The following is a 17212-nucleotide window of genomic DNA, read 5'->3' on the forward strand; positions in this document are numbered from 1 at the left end:
GCTTTTTGGACCGGTTCCCTCCTGTTCAATGGCTCCGGAATAGAGATTTCTGTCGGGCCTCCACCCGCGCCCCAGAGGGACCGCAAATAAAGCAATCTGAGGGTGATGCCCCCATTGTCCCCAGGATAAAATAAGAACATCTCGGCCAGGCTGCCAAGGTTCTCTGTGTGCAGTCCCTAAGCTCACCCAGCACTCCAGCCTCCCAGAGTGGCAGAGCGCCCCTGAAAGCCCACACGGCACTGGGCAGGAAGGTTCTCCCCCACTTTCTTTGATTAATTTTAATTTTATATATGTATATATTGCAAAAACTATCACCACAGTAAGGTTAGTTAACACACCCATCGCCTCACAGTGTTACACCTCCCCACTTGCTTTTTTTTTTTTTTTTTTTGTCTTTTTGTCTTTTTGCCATTTTCTTGGGCTGCTCCCGTGGCATATGGGAGTTCCCAGGCTAGGGGTTGAATCGGGGCTGTTCCTCACTTTCTTGACAAGAAGAATCCTTGCTTAACTTACAGAGCCCAGGTTAAATGTCACCTCTCTGGGGAAGCCTGCCCTTCCCTTTCCTCCCAGATAGACTCTGTTGCTCCTTTTTGCTTCCATGGTATTTTTCCATATCCTTTGTTACAATATCTGTTTAGCTGGACCAGAGGCCATCTCACCTCCTGTAGATATTTTGTTTAGCTTTCATGTTGGGGTGTGTGTGTGTATGCGCGTGTGTGCATGTGTGTGTGTGTGTGTGTGTGTGTGTGTGTGTGTGTGTGTGTGTAAGAGAGAGAGATTTTACATTAACCCTCCCCCGCCTCAGAGTTCTAGTTTCTCTTGAAAATTTAGGTCAGGCCATCTTGGGGTTTCATTTCCTGCTAAGGCCCATCCACCCCAACTTACCCACCTGTGGGCCTTTTATTTATTTATTTATTTTTTAATTTAAAAAAGAAATGTTCTGGAGTTCCCGTCGTGGCGCAGTGGTTAACGAATCCAACTAGGAACCATGAGGTTGCGGGTTCGGTCCCTGCCCTTGCTCAGTGGGTTAAGGATCCGGTGTTGCAGTGACTGGATCGGATCCTGCGTTGCTGTGGCTCTGGCGTAGGCCGGTGGCTACAGCTCTGATTTGACCCCTAGCCTGGGAACCTCCATATGCCGCGCGAGCAGCCCAAGAAATGGCAAAAAAAGACAAAAATAAATAAATAAATAAATAAAAATGTTCTTTGCTTTTTAGAGCTGCACTCACGGCATATGGAGGTTCCCAGACTAGGGGTCAAATTGGAGCTACAGCTGCCAGCCACCGGCACAGCCACAGCCACTCCAGATCCTTAACCCACTGAGTGAGGCCAGGGATCAAACCCACAACCTCATGGTTCCTAGTTGGATTTGTTTCCACTGTGCCACTATGGGAACTCCCCAGTTTACACCCCACCCCTGTCTTAGGCCCATTACAAACCTACCAGCCTTGTAGACATTTGGGTTTTAAACCTTGAACCTAGACCATACGTCTTATGTATTCTGGCTTGCTCCCATTTACAAATATTTTGTCTCCTTTTTCCCCACAAACCACTTAGATGTCCCAGAAATTCCAGTATGTCGGCAAATAGTAAATGAACAGAATCAAGTCGATAAAAAAAAATATAAATGTCAAGGAGTTTCTGTGGTGGCGCAGCGGTAACAAACTCAACTGGTATCCATAAGGACACAAGTTTGATCCCTGGCCTTGCTTAGTGGGTTAAGGATCCGGTGCTGCTCTGAGCTATGGTGTAGGTTGCAGACGTGGCTCAGACCTGGCATTGCTGTGGCTACAGCATAGGCTGGCAGCTGCAACTCTGATTCAACCCCTAGTCTGGGAACCTCCATATGCCATGGGTGTGGCCCTAAAAAGAAAAAAATATATATATATGTGTGTTTGTGTGTGTGTATATCAAAAATTCCTTTTCTAAGTCATGTGTTCCAATTTTTGGCTTGGAAAACAGTCCCTGCCTCACCATCCTCCCACTCACTCCAGTTAGTTCCCTGTGGGTAAGACGCTCCCACTGGAGTGGAGCAAGGAACATGGCATCCAGAAGGCACATGCCAGGTTTTCCAGAACCTGGATTAGGAAAGCTGTCTGAAAAACATTGCTTAAATTTCAATGACAGGAGGTTCCTGTGTGGTGCAGCAGGTTAATTATTCAGCATTTGCTACAGCTGTGACCCAGGCTACAACCACAACACAGATTCAGTCCCCAGCCCAGGAACTTCCACATACCCTGGGTACAGCCAAAAAAAAAAAAAAAAAGGAATTTCAGTTACATAGCAGGTGACATAGGTAGGAAAATATTCAATTTTTCAAATATGAGAATGAGATGAGCTGCCGGAAACTCGGATCACATTAAAAATATATTAGGGAGTTCCCTTTGTGGCTCAGTGATAACAAACCCCGCTAGTATCCATGAGGATGAGGATTCAATCCCTGGCCCTGCTCAGTGGGTTAAAGATCCCGTGCTGCTGTGAACTGAGGTGTAGGTTGCAGATTCAGCTCGATCTGGCATTGCCATGGCTGTGGTGTAGGCTGGCAGCTGTTGCTCCAATTCAACCCCAGGCCTGGGAACTTCCATATGCTGCAAGTGTGGCCCTGAAAAGCAAAAAAAAAAAAAAAAAAAGAATATACAATAAATATGTTTGGAACTAAATAGAATTGAGACATGATATCAGGTGGCAAAGTGCAGAAGGTACAAACAGTCCTCTGATAACAGAAGGGGGGGACAGTAAATGGGTGACTTAGATGCAACCAGACATGTCCATATCCAACCCTGATCTGGGCCTGGAAAGCTCCCAGCTAGTGGTGAAGTCCTGCTCATTCAATTACATTTAAACCAGCAAGTTCTCATCGGAGGACTCTATCCGGAAGGACTCGCCCTTAGTCCCTAGATGTGAGATGGCTCAGGGTCTGGCTCAGAAGCTGTGGAACAGTCCCCAAGTGTGTTTCACCTGGCGGGTGCGGGTAGAGGTGGCCTAGACTCTAGAGGCCTCAGCCCAGCCAAGGATGTCTTAAGGAAAATGAGACTCACTGAGCCCTGGACCCCAATCTATCTCTCATCTCTGTGCCCATTAAAAAAAAAAGGCTGTTGGGGGTGGGGGTGGACTGGGGGTTTGGGACTGGCATATGCACACTGAGGTATATGGAATGGTTGGTCAAGGGAGACCTGCTATATGGCACAGAGATCTCTACCCAATATCCTGTGACCATCTATGTAGGAAAAGAATCTGAAAGAGAATTCATGCGTGTGTATGTGTAACTGAATCACTGTTGCACAGCAGAACTTATCACAACATTGTAAATCAACTATACTTCGATAATATCTTGAAAAATGGGGGGTAGGGGGAAGCTGTCAGGAGGACAGAAAGGTTGAAAGCAGGGAGTTCCCTGGTAACCTAGAAGTTAAGGATCTGTCGTCATCACCTCTGTGGCTCGGGTCCCTACACCCATCAGAATTACCCAGAGGGGAGTTCCCGTCATGGCACAGTGGTTAACGAATCCGACTAGGAACCATGAGGTTGCGGGTTCGGTCCCTGCCCTTGCTCAGTGGGTTAAGGATCCAGCGTTGCCGTGAGCTGTGGTGTAGGTTGCAGACACAGCTCAGATCCCACGTTGCTGTGGCTGTGGCATAGGCCGGTGGCTACAGCTCTGATTCAACCCCTAGCCTGGGAACCTCCATATGCCACGGGAGCGGCCCAAGAAATGGCAAAAAGACAAAAAATAGAAAAAAGAATTACCCAGAGGACTTACAAATCACAGATTTCTGGGCCCCATACCCAGCATTTCTGAGGCAGCTGGTCTGGGATGGAGTTCCAAGTGTGCATTTCTAACCATTTCCCAAGAGATGCTGATGCTGTTGATATCTGGACCACATTTCGAGAACCACTGATGTAAAGAAATGTTGATTCCAGACCCTGGAGCCCATTTAGAGAGGTGATGTGCAGTGTCCCCTAGAATTCCTAGGTGATGCTCTGTAGCCACCTCCTCTGTGTCACCGTCACCGTGGAAGCTCCTTGAGGACCTCCATCTGACCTTCCTGGACCAGAGAAGCATTCACCCATGGTGACGGATATGAATTCACTCTTCTTATGAAGAAAGTGGTAAAGTGAATCTAGTCGCCTCTCCCGAGGCAGCCCCCAAGTCCCAAACCACAGGTCTCCCGGGAAAATAGGCAGAGATGTCTGCTTGTAATTAGCATTACTCACACTCAGTCCTCCTTTCCAGGGACCTCCCCATTAATTCAATTCACTATGATTCAATACAATTCATGCAGCAATTTGATTCCCTGGTGAGATGACCCACCACAACCACTGGAGCAAACAATTTCAAATTTTATCGTGAAAATTCCTGGGACTCAGTCCCCCGGCGCTGGATTCAATGGATGGGGAAAGGAGAGAGGACTCCAGATGATTCTGAAGCAAAGGAGTCTGCTCACTCCTTGAGAAACACTCCGATAGAACCCTGAGAATGCAACAATTTTAGGTTCCCTCTCGTTTTCTTCTCTAATGTTTACTTCCAAGAGAAAGCTGTCAAAACCAACATGTCCATCAAGGGTCTGTCAAATCCAGGATAACTTCCTCATCGGAGCTTCATGTCCCATCTCCAGAAGCTGGAGCACATATAGTGTCTCCAAGAGTAATTTATTCTAATTAAATTCAATAGAAAAAAAACCTTATTGAGTGACCTCTGAATTGGTTATAAATTGCATTCTGCTGCTAGTGACAATCTCAGTGGCAGTGGCTTAAATACATGTGGTGTTTATTATGTGAAAATATTAGGAAGTAGTTAATCAAAGCTGGTGTTGGGGCTCCATAAATGCTTTGATGATCCAGGCTCCTTCCACCGTTTTGCTCAGGGTAATAAAATGGCTGCTGGAATTCAGCCATCATGTCTCTATTCCAGGCAGGAAAAGCAGAGGCAAGGAAAGGGGGAGCTCTACACCCAGCTGAGTCATTCTTCTGTTAAATGTTTTCCTGGAAGCCCCAACCAGTAATTTCCCCTTACATATCACTGACCATCCTTTGGTGCAAGTGAAGCTAAGTCGTCTGACAGCCCAGCACATTGCCATCCCAGAGAACATCAGGAGTCTGTCATCAAGGAAGAGCGAAGACTGGAAGTTGAGTAAGGGGACTGGAAGTCTCTGCCACGATGTGCTAAGGACCAGGTTAAGTAGAGGGAGGAGGCAGAGCTGTGTGACCCTTAGTCCATTAGGGAGACTCGCAGAGTACCCAAGCAAGAGAGCTGTAGAACAGGTGCTGCAAGGCTTTTGGAAGGAGAGGGCATCTGAGCTGCTTACTGATGTACAAGCAGAATGATAACCCACAGAGATGGGTGGTGAAGGAAGTCACTTCAGGCAGACAACATGTTTGGGGAACAATTGGGCTCAATCAGAACCTGCACAGAGCAGGCTTTTAAGGCCGGAAAGATGTTTAGTGACCCCTGAGTTGAGCAGTTCTTAACCTGAGATCTACAAGCAGCCCCACCATGTGGGCTGCAGGGGGCCCTGAACTTCCTGAAGTTCCAGGCAAAACATTTTACGTGTGAGTATATTGTACTTTTCATATGACAGAGGTTCAGGATCATTCCCGTATCGTTCTTTCCAATCTTTCCCCAAAGAGCAGATCCCCCATCCTCAGCTTGTGTCCCTTTACCCACGACCTAGTCACCAACACTAATTTCTGGCTCCCCAACGTCCCAGCCTCCACACTCTACCCTGAGTTGACCCATGCTGTTCCTTCCTCTTTATAATTACTCCTTCCTGCTTCTCCTCTTCCCCTTAGATACTGAAAGATAAGTAGAGATTTCCCCATCACTGGAAGGACTCACAGACTGCACCAGCCCAGTAGGAAGGGGGACGATAGAAAGGAAATTATAAGAGATTTATCTGAGTGGCAAGCAACCGAGGCTAAGCATCAGATCCCATCCCAACCTAGGAGTCTAGGATTCCTTTTGGCATGAATGGCCCTTGGCTCTAGTATTTCTCCTGGAGGTGCTCCTTTCCCATCCCCATCCAGCCTGGTTTCTTATCTCCTTTTAATGCTTGTACTTCCATATGGAATACACTTTTTTTTTTTTTTGCTTTTTAGGGGCACACCCACAGCTCATGGAGGTTTCCAGACTAGGGCTCAACACTCGCTTTATAACCTGCTTTGGTAAGTTTCTCAATGTAGAGGTCTAATATAAAAAAAATAGATTTTAACTAATTTTTGTTTGTTTGATTGTTTGTTTAAGGGCCACACTCACAGCGTATGGAAGTTCCCAGGCTAGGGATCAAATCAGAGCTATACCTGCCAGCCTACACCACAGCCACAGCAACTCGGGATTTGAGTTGTGTCTGTGACCTACTCTATAGCTCATGCAATGCCAGATCCTTGACCCACTAAGTGAGGCCAGGGATTGAACCCGCATCCTCATAGACATCAGTTGGATTCATTTCCGCTGCACCACAGTGGGAACTCCCAGATTATAACTAATTTAAGATAAGAACTGCGTCCTCATTCTGCCTTGCCCATAGGGTAGCCAATAATCCCAATGTCCCTAGAACCAAGGAGTTTCCGAGGTCGTTAGTCATCCTGGTTGCCCAAGAAATGGGCACATCATTGTACCTGCTTATTGATTGCTAATTATGGTAGGCATTTCCGCCGTTCACAAGTATTTCTGGTTCTCTCCTGGGCACAAAGTATATTTCCCCATCCTCTTGAAGTCAGCCATGACCATGGGACTTGCTTTAGTCAACAAAATGCGAGTGCACTTGATATGTGTCTCTCCTGAGTGGAAGGACTTAAGACTCTAGGCACCATTCTCAGTACCTGCCTTCTTTTGTCCTGGCAGCCCCTGAAGTCATGGCATGGGTATGGCTGCATCACAGGATGGTGTCAGTGTCTCTGTGAAGCTGAGCCCTCTGCCTCCCCATGCTGGGCATGTGCTATGAGCAAAACTTAGCTTCACTCATGATAAGTTGCTGAGATTTGTATTCATCACTGCAGCAAAACCTAACTGAACCTGACTAGCACATCAACCACCCCAAATCTCATTAGCAACTTGTTCAAACTCAAGTTCCTACCAGAAGCTCTTTCGGGGTTTCCCTCTGTCGGAAACTTCAAAGCACATAACTGAAAAGCCAGTTGAGAGGAAGTAGGCAATCTGATCCTGGTCTCCCAGGAAGCTTAAAGATGCTGAAGGCAAGCGCTCCTGAGAACAGAGGCTTGGGGAACAGAATTGGCCTCCCTGATTCCTACCTACCAGTCCAAGTTATTCATTTCAACTGTTGACATTAAGATTCAAGATCAGTGTAGAAAGTTCAGTTCTTTGATGTTCAGATGAGAAACTCTCCAAAAGGAGAAACAACAGGTTCAGACCACACAGGGCGTTACTGGTGTGATCCCCCCACCCCCCAATTTTTGGCCCTGTTTGCTCTTTACGTTGCTTTTCTAGGTAGTTCATTCATAACCACTGTCTATTTCTTTGAGTTTTCACATACCCACTTTTTTTTTGTCTTTTTGCTATTTCTTGGGCCGCTCCCTCGGCATATGGAGGTTCCCAGGCTAGGGGTCGAATCGGAGCTGTAGCCACCGGCCTATACCACAGCCACAGCAACACGGGATCCGAGCTGCGTCTGAGACCTACACCACAACTCACAGCAACACCGGATCCTTAACCCACTGAGCAAGGCCAGGGACCGAACCCGCAACCTCATGGCTCCTAGTCGGATCGTTAACCACTGCGCCACGACAGGAACTCCTCACATACCCACTTGATGGTGAAAAACTTGTCTCAATCTCATACCTGGGTTTAAAAACATATTTTTTGAAAACTTTTTCTTATTACAACAGTCATTTTCTTATAATAGTAATAAGCATATACTCATGTTGTAAAGATAAGAAAATGAATAGCTTTAAATATCCCAAATCTCACCCTCATCTAGAGGTAATCACTATGCACACTTTTTTAAGATAAGGATGAATTTGTTACCTTTTATAACATTTTAAAACTTCATCCTCATCATTATTTTTATTGGTGACATGACATTCTATTTTTATGGATAAATCATAATTAACTTAAGCTTCTTTTCTTGGATATTTATGTTCTGGTTATTTGCTTGTTGGTTGGTTGGGGTTTTTAGTAAATCATGAGCTCTAGTTCATAATCATTTTAATTTTTTTTTTCTTTTTAGGGCCACACCTGCTGCATATGAAAGTTCCCTGGCTAGGGGTCAAATGGGAGCTGCAGCTAAGGCCTAGGACCCAAGCCATAGCTCGTGGCAACTCGGGATCCTTAACCCACTGAGCGAGGCCAGGGATTGAACCTGCATACCCACAGATACTAGTTGGGTTCTTAACCTGATGAGCCACAATGGAAACTCCGTAATCATTATAATTTAAGTAGACCTCTTTCTTCATTACCCATTCAGCCCATCCTGCAGAGGTGCTTCTCCAACTTGAATATGCTCAGGACTTGGGAAGCTGGATAATCTTGATCCCCTTCCTCAGAGTTTAGGATCCATAGGTCTGGGTGGGATCTGAGCATCTGTGTTTCTTTCCTCTTTTCTCTTTTCTTTGGCCAGGCCCATGGCATATGGTAATTCCCAGACCTGGGACTGAACCCAAGCCACAACAGTGATAATGCCCAATCCTTAACCATTAGGCCACCAGGAAACTCCCCGAGTTTGTATTTCTTTTGTTGTTGTTTTCATTTGAAAAGTTTATTGGCGTCTAGTTGATTTACAATGTTGTTATAATTTCCGCTGTACAAGGAAGAGATGCGGTTATCCACGTATACTCTTCCAGTCTCTTTCAGACTCTTTTCCCACAGACGATCACAGAAGATCGGGTAGAGGTCTCCATGCTATACCGCACGTCCCCATTTGCCAGTCATTCCATATACCTCAGTGTGCCTGTGCCCATCCCAAACCACTGGTCCATCCCCCCTCCCCTACCCCTGACACCTGTCTCCTTTGGGAACCGTAAGTTTTTCAAAGTCTGTGAGTCTGTTTCTGTTCTGCAAATAAATGCATTTGTATCCTTTTTTTTTTAGATTCCACAGATAAGTGATACCATATGCTGTTTGTCTTTCAACTGTCTGACTAACTTCACTTCGTGTGGTAGTCTGTATGTCTAACTGCTGCTGCTTTGGGGAATCATACTTTGTAAACCACCGCCTTACACGACTCTTCTTTCCAAGAACCCAATATTGCCCGTGTCCTCAGGTTCCTTTCTTTGAACCTGCTGCAACTGGTCTTCTACTCTGGGGAGGGGGAAGTTCTTTTGCGATCTCACATTCTTTTTCCATCCATCACCGTACATCCCTTGCATCAGTCCACCTTTCCAAGGGTCTCTGGGCTGTGTATAAGTTTCTAGCATACGCACTCACACTAATTTTCAAAGTTAGGTGTCTTTTTTCTGATTGCCACTGCTGGAAACCTCTGCTAGTTTAAAAAAAAAAAAAAAGCGAGGGTACACAAAAGTTCTTTTTCCCGGGCACTGATATTTATGTCCTGTTCTCCCTGCATCTGCCTCACAAAGTTGGATAGATAGAATATTACAAATGCTTGTGAACTGGAAAGAGTTATAGACCCAGAAGTGAGGAGGCATTACAATTAAACTTCACAGTCTTATGTATTTGTAGGGAAGTAGTTGGAAGCTTAGGTTCTGGACATAGAACTGGATTTTATCTAGGCTCTGGTACTTCCTAGCTGCAGGAGCTTAGGCAAATCCTATCTCTGAGCCTCATTTTCCTCACCTGTAAAATGGAGGAAATCATACCTTTGCGGCAAAGAGAGAGCAAGAAATAGAAATAATGTGTGCAAAGAAGCCACGACAGAAACTCTCAATCAAGGCTAGCTGTTGTGTTACTAAATAATTCTTTTAGTAGCAATTATCTGGCCTTTTCTCGGCAGCGAGCCTGGAAAAGAATCCATTGTTCGTGGGGATCTTTTCCGCTCTGACCCGAGTCGCTATCATTTACGAAGATTCTGGTCACCTGCCTCAGGCGGCGCCCCTGTGAGCCCTGAGGGCTTCTCGGAGGCCCTGCTTTTCGGGTATTTACGGCGCGCGGCCGCCCCAGCTCCGGCTCAAGTCTGCGCTTCCAGGTTCAGTTTCAGGGTCTCGCCGACCGCGGAGCGGGCAGCCTGGCGCGGACCGCAAGGTTCTCTGGGGGCCCCGGAGTTGGGAAGCGGCGTCCGGGAGCCCCCGGAGGAGGATGGGCTGCGGACACAGCAGGCTGAGTTGCTGCAAACCCCCCAAAAAGGTAAAGGGCGCCGGCGGAGAAGTTTGTCTTCGGAGGGGAAGGGAGTGCGGAACCGCTACGCCGAAGGGGACCCTCGGCTCCCTGGGTTCCCCAACTGCTAGAGGCCGGCACTGAGGGAGGTGGGGACGGCTCGGCCGGGCGGCGCGCTCTCTCTCCCGGCCCTGGACTGCGCTGCACGGGGCAGCGGAGTTTACAAACACGGCCCCAGGGCCCGGGAAAAGCAGCTCATTCCGGATGGCAGACTGGGAAAATGTTAGTGCCTATGGCAGGTGCCCTTTTCCTTGGTCGGTCGGAGCTGCTCGCTGTGTGGCCATGGACTTGTGACTTGACCCCTCTGGGCCTTCGGCTTTCCCACCATTAAGAAGCAGATTATGTCCAGGGCTGCTACACGCAGAGTGGTCCGTGGATTTATATCATGGGCATCACCTGGGACCTGTTAGAAATGCAGAATCTGGGGCTGTGCCCCAGGGGAGTTAAAATAGAACCTGCCTTTTAACAAGATGCCCAGGTGATTACAATAGGCTTTCAAGTTTGAGAAGTGCTGGTCTGAAGCCTCTTCAGGCCCCAGAGCCGGTGCATGTGGGCTGTCCTAGGGGTAGCTGGGAGGGGCCAACCAGGGAGGCGATCCACCGCCGTCTGCAGCTCTTCTTCCCCCCCCCCCCCCCCCCCGCCAGGGGCCTCTGAGCTGGGTTAGGGCCCAGGAGACGCTACTCGCTACTCGGGTTTCTTGCAGTGGGACCAGCTGCCCCTTGGGGTCTGACAAGCCTCGAAGGTCAGAGCCTGGAACCAGAGGACAGCAAGAGGCACAGAGAGGGGAGGGGCTATCCTCCAGTTCTGAGCCTTCTTCCCACTGCCACCTGTCCTCCAGCCAGGTGGGAGGAGGTGGTCTATAAACTTGGCGATCCATCCCCTGGAGACCCTGACAGACCCCACACGGTGACACTGTTTAGTAGCTGCTCATTGAACTTGAGTCTCTCTCTCGCCTGCTTTGCTTGTGCCCAAGCACAAGCTTTTCTAACACTGTCCCCAACCCCAGTGATCCTGTTCCCTGCCCTGTGCCTGTTTCAGGGAGAAGAGTTTTTGTCCCAAGGACAGCACCTCCCCTGCCTTCCTTTTTACTCCCAGTTCAAAAAAACAACCCCTCAGAGCTCTGACCCAGAAACCCTCATATCTTCTCTGGCTCCAACAGGGAAACTGAGGTTGGCCTTCAGCAGCAGAAGCAGAGGGCTGGCTATTGGGAGCATGAGCAGATCAACCTGAGCCTGGCTTGAGACTTAGAACCAGGCTGGTGTCAGGTGGACATTGAGCCTCAGTGTTGATCCTGGTTCTGCCACAAACATGTTGTGTGACCCCCAAGGAAGCCCCCGTGCTCTCTGGGCCTCGGTTTCTCCCTCTAACTGCAGAGGGAGAGAGGTGAGCCGGATGGCTTCTGAGAGTCTGTGTTTTCTGCCCCTGTGTCAACCTCTCAGCCTGCAAAGTGGGCCAAGGGTGAGTTCCATCTACACGGTGGCGGGAAGAGGCTGGAGGAGGAGCCCTATTCCAGGCCTTGACTCTTAGTCTGGAAGAGGAGACCCCAGCGAGCGTGGGTTCCCCTGCCTCCTAGACTTTGCCAGCTGTCCCTGTCTGTCCCCGGCCCAGCCTGAATTGGACCCCCTGTCCTAAGCTGTAAAGGGCATAAAGCCGGCCCAGGCGATCCCAGTGGGAAAGGGCCTTGGGTACCACCTGGGCTGAAGCCTGGAGAAAGACCCGTGTTGCCTCTGCCCCATGTGATGCTTCCAGTGGCTTCATGTGGCTCCCAAAGCCCTTTGGCATTAAAGCCGCCACCCTCTTGCCTGGGAACAGCCTGGCTTGTCTTCCTCCTCCAGTAGTGCCAGGCCTGTGCCCCTGCGTGGCAGGATTTATAAGCCAGTTTTGTTTAAAGTTCATGCCTGTTGCCATCCCTCTGTGCTGTGCTCCTGCTCTATTTATCATCCCGGTGCTACCCCCTCCCCCAGAAGGCATGAGCTTCCAGGCTCATCCCCCACCCGCCCTCGCAGGCTCTCAGCCCCTTGGGGGCAGGGGGCCTCTGAGGATGGGTGGTACAAAAATGAGCTCGGATCGCTGGAGGCTCAGGTCACGACAACAATGACTCACCCTAAGTGGCAGTTGACAGAGTACTTTCACATCCTGCCTGCCTCACAAAAGCCTGGCTGAGCTGCAGAATCTTCCCCGTGTTACAGGTGAGGAGCCTGAGGTTCAGGAGGGAGTGCTGTGTGCCCAGTCACAGAGCCAGTTGGTGGCCAAGCTGCAGAGAGCATCCCCCACCCCTGCACACACACACGTGCGCACACACAGCATCGCCCCCACCTCCCGCCCGAGGCCTCACTGCCCCTCCAGAGCCCAGAGCTGGTGCCACATAAATCTTTGAGTGACTAAATGAGGGCCACGTAAGAGCCAGGCTAGGGGTTAGCCCAGGGTGTGGCTTGAGTATCTGATTCCCATCTCGAGAGCTACAGGAAGGCTTCTGGGTTGAAGGGCCGGCAGGCCTCGGCTGGGTGTTGAAGGTTGGGTAGGGAGTTACCCAGTTGAAACAGAGAAGACGGCCTGAATGGAGGCTGAGCCCTAGAAAGCGTGGGGTGACATTGCTTATTGTAGAGAGAGGAGTTGGCCAGCAGTGAGAAATGAGGCCGGGGCTTTTAGGGGACTTCCCTGGCTTGACTGCTGGAACTTCTCGAGATCCCACCAAGGGCAAGCACCTGAGGGTTTGCTGAGTCCTGGGGTTGACAGTGCCTGGTGGCCTTAGCTGACCAGCTGTTCTAGACCCCACTGAGAGGCCTGACCTGGGGCCAAGTGTTATTGAGATCTTTGGGGACAAGTTGAAATCCTGGGGGGTGATCCCGCTGTGGCCCAGTGGGTTAAGAATCCAACTAGAGTGGCTTGCGTTGCTGCAGAGGTACGAGTTTGATCCCTGGCCTAGGCAGTGTGTTAAAGGGTCTGGCATTGCCTCAGCTGTGGCGTAGGTCACAGCAGTAGCTTGGATTCAATTCTGTCCCTGGCCCAGGAACTTCCATATGCCCAGGGTACAGCGAAAAAGAAAGACAAAAGAAATTCTGGTTTAAAAAAAAAAAAAAAAAGAATGGAGATCGCTGGCAGGCTGGGCAAGATATTGAGGTGCCATCTGCATTGTGAGGTCCTTCCTAAGCCCTTTGGCAGAGACCCTGGCTGACATGGTGACATCCCCTGGGAGGACTTGGGAAGGGACCGACAGACAGGGGTGGGGCCAAGGAAACAAGCCCTCTTTGGACTCACCTGTAGGAGTGACATGGGGATACTCAGGGACCTTCCACCCCAGCAGGTTACTGGCTCCCTCTGGGCGGTGGTGGGGACAGATAGCTGGTGCCTCCTGGTCAAGCCCCTGTGTGTGTGCCTGGTGTGACATCTGAACCCCCAGCCCCCAGGGCATCGGCTCTGGCCTTGGTTGGCCCAACCCTGAGTCAGAGCCCCTGGCCCAGCACTGTCCCGGAGCTGGACCTCAGGCAACAGGTCCTCAATAGTCAGTTGTCAGTAGCCCTGCAGGACAGACAGGGGACAGAGACCAGGGGACAGAGACGGAGATGCAGAAGTGAATGACATGGAAGGGAGCAGCACGGGCACAACCAGTTGTGAAACAAAACCAGACACAGGGGGCATATACGCTTTAGAACTGGGTTCACGTCTTCACTGACCACCTCGACACCCCAGACTCGGGGTCAGGTGCTGCTTCAGTCCTGGCTCCGTCGGGGATCCATTAAGTGACCGTGGAAGGGACTTGGCTTTCCTGTGCCTCAGTTTTCCCATCTGTAAAATAGGCATGATGTTAGCTCCTGGGTCCTAGGGGTGTTCTAAGGTTAGGTGAAAAACATGCCTCTCCTAGAGTCCCTGATACACCGACCTTGATAGGAGAGAATGTGGGGACAATGCCTGGATTATCCCCAAGGAAACCGGACAGGGATGGGGGAGATAGGGGGACACTGATGTCCTTGGAAGGCTGTCAGGGTTGGAAGAATGAAGCCTGGAGCCTGGCCATTGCCTTCTGACCTCTGAGGTATCATCAAGCAGCAAGGGCAGCCTTGTTCTCTGCTGTTCCGAGAGACACGGTTGTGGTTGGGGACGGGGAGTCCGAGGGAGCCCGATTCTATTTCTCACGAGGAAGAAGGGGAGTGAGTTCCCCATCGTGGAGAAGTTTAAGCAAAGGTCAGAAAAGACTGGCATGAGCTGAAGAGGAGATGCCAGCCTAGGACAGGCAGCTGTTGAGGATTCCACTTAAGACACCGAATTCTTATTCTGATTATTACAATATTGGAGGCAAGATTGCAAAAGTGGGACAAGGATAAAGACATTTAAAATGGGTTTTTAATCCCTCCATGAAGAGATGGCCTCTGTGACATTTTGGTGTCTCTCTTTCTACTCTTTTCCTGCACACAGGATATATGTGAGTGTGACTATTTTTACAGAGGTGGGAATCAAGTTTAAAGAGTTACTTAATGTTTTGCTCAGGGGTTCTCCTATGTTGTTAAATAGTCCACAAAGATGTGATTTTTTTTTTCTTTTTGGGGCTGCACCTGTGGCATATGGAGGTTCCCAGGCTAAGGCCTGAATAGGAGCTGCAGCTGCTGACTGATGCCACAGCCACACTGGATCCGAGCTGTGTCTGTGACCTACACCATGGCTCACAGCAATGCCGGATCCTTAATCCACTGAGTGATGCCAGGGATCAAACCCACATCCCCATGGATCTTAGTTGGGTTCGTTATCACTGAGCCATGATGGGAACTCCAGAAACGTGACTTGTTTTGCTTTTTTAGGGCCACACCTGTGTCATATGGAGGTTCCCAGGCTAGGGGTCCCATTGGAGCTGTTACTGTCAGCCTACACCACAGCCACAGCCACGCCAGATCCCAGCTGCATCTGTGACCTACACCACAGCTCACAGCAACGCCAAATCCTTAACCCACTGAGCGAGGCCAGGGATTAAACCCGCAACCTCATGGCTCCTAGTCAGATTCACTTGCGCTGCGCCACAACGGGAACTCCAGAAATGTGATTTTTAATGGCCATCTAATGTCCTTTGAATGTTCCTTGCCTTGTTGAAGCAGTTTGGATGCTTGATTGCTTACTTCTCCACTCCTAGCCTCATGTTTTCATCCTAAGCCAGGGAAAGTGTGACTTTGAAGCCGGAGGTGCAGGTGGAGGGGCACCTATGAGAAGCAGGCTGGGGCCTCCCTGAAACCCAGTCCATGGTGTTAAATCTGACCTTTTAAATCTCTTTGCCAAGGATCGGACAGAGGGTCTGTAGAAGGAAACTGATTTTCTAGGCACTGAGCCCTCTGTCCCAAAATCGTGGGCGTCTGGGTGTGTATGCGGCCGCTGAGCTAGTGGTTTTTGCCCAGTGAACAAAATGACACCCCCCCACTTCACAGCCCCAGCTCAGGCCATAGAGGCTTCCATACATACACCCTCTGAAAACCAGAATTCTGGGCTAGAAAGGGGCAGCGGTGCCCTGTGACCTGAAACCCATCGGAAAAGTTGCTAATCATCCTTTCCTTGGGGAAACAACCTTTGGCGACACCTGTCCTGCATGTGTAGCTGTTCCTTTGAAGTTGAATTCCCAGGGGGCTAGGACGTCCCTGAGAGCCTGACCAGGCCCCCAGCCCCCTCAAACTTCCATCGCTGCGTCAGTGGTGTGTTGAGTTTGGGGACCATGCTTCACGCCACCTCTTGTATTTGTTGTGGTTGTTAGGAAAATTGCAAAAAAGATAAAACCTCACCTCCGTTGTCTGGACGCAGGCTGCTGAATGAATCAGGATGGCAGCCCTCCCGGTGGGAGAGACGGCCACCTGGCATCTCACTGTTCATAGGTCGGCTAGTGAGCAAAAGTCTGAAACCTCTCTGAAATGGAGCTCCAAAGGGCCCCCGTAGAACATTCTTGAACGTTCGTGTTCAAAAAATAAGCTGGAATGGGGAGTTCCCATTGTGACTCAGTGGTTAATGAACCCAACTAGCATTCACCAAGACTCGAGTTCAATCACTGGCCTCGCTCTGTGGGTTAAGGACCTGGTGTTGCCGTGAGCTGTGGTATAGGTCACAGACACGACTCAGATCCCTAGTTGCTGTGGCCGTGGCATAGGCCAGCAGCTGCAGCTCCGATTCGACCCCTAGCCTGGGACCCTCCGTATGCCACAGGTGCAGCCCTAAAAAGACCAAAAAAAAAAAAAAAAAGCTGGAAAAAAGGTAGGGTGGCTTCTATAAACTAAAGAATCAGACGATGGCTAGATGGCTCTGATATCTTGGGGTGCCCTTGGGTTTCCATCCTTGAGGCCTGTGCTTTGTCCTCTCTGTGTCCACCACCCGCAGGGCATGTGAGCCACCTGGATACCTGGATGACCAGGGAGAGGGCCGGCCTGGGCCCAGGACCTGCAGGTGGGGGCAGGGGAGCTCCCACAGGCCACCGCAGGCAGAGAGAAGGAGCAAGAGCAAATGAGACCATCCATCCATCTTTGGCATCCATCGATCCAAATCTATCCATTATCTGAAGACGAGCCACCCGCCTTCTGTCACCGGGTGACGATGCATCCCTAAAAATCATTTATCTTGTGTCAGGTTGTTTTCAAACCCGAAACCTCCAGAACATCTAGGCCAAGCGCCTCAAAGGCATAAACCGTCCATCCCACATCCAGGCTTTCCCCCCAGATAAGTGATGTACAAACTGACCTCCTTCCAGCGTCCTTCCTCCCTGGCAGTGAAGCTCTTGGTCACTTCTGCGCAAGGACCGTCGAGGATCTTGCCACTTCCCCACCGCCCCCTGAAACCCCGTCCCCTGCTCTCTCCTTAAGGAAACAGCTCCGACCTCAGAGATGTTGTCTGTGATGGGTTAGTGTCCCCCCCCAACTCACATACACCCAGAACCTATGAGTACGACCTCCTTTTTTAATATTTTACTTAT

At 49.8% G+C, this 17212-nt stretch overlaps 1 protein-coding gene across 5 annotated transcripts in view; it reads left to right on the forward strand.

The window, feature by feature from the left end:
* The first annotated feature begins 10097 nt into the window (after nt 1–10097).
* CCDC69 (coiled-coil domain containing 69) overlaps nt 10098–17212 on the forward strand; it is a 43495-nt gene continuing 36380 nt past the window's right edge. For 4 of the 5 annotated variants that reach the window (XM_013984922.3, XM_085001941.1, XM_085001940.1 and 1 more), the window contains exon 1: nt 10098–10251. Coding sequence is in view for 1 of the 5 variants with exons in the window: in XM_003134143.7 (XP_003134191.4) it covers nt 10204–10251 (48 nt within the window). In the remaining 4 variants the exon portion in view is untranslated. Of the gene's footprint in view, nt 10252–16623; nt 16831–17212 lie in introns of all 5 variants that reach the window. The other variant, XM_085001938.1, reaches the window with a different exon arrangement.

Source organism: Sus scrofa, chromosome 16 (assembly GCF_054392235.1).
Source record: "Sus scrofa isolate SSC_HxYL_T2T_F1_AM1 chromosome 16, Sscrofa_HxYL_maternal_Yorkshire_Landrace_v2.0, whole genome shotgun sequence".
In the NCBI taxonomy this organism is placed as follows: Eukaryota; Metazoa; Chordata; class Mammalia; order Artiodactyla; family Suidae; genus Sus; species Sus scrofa.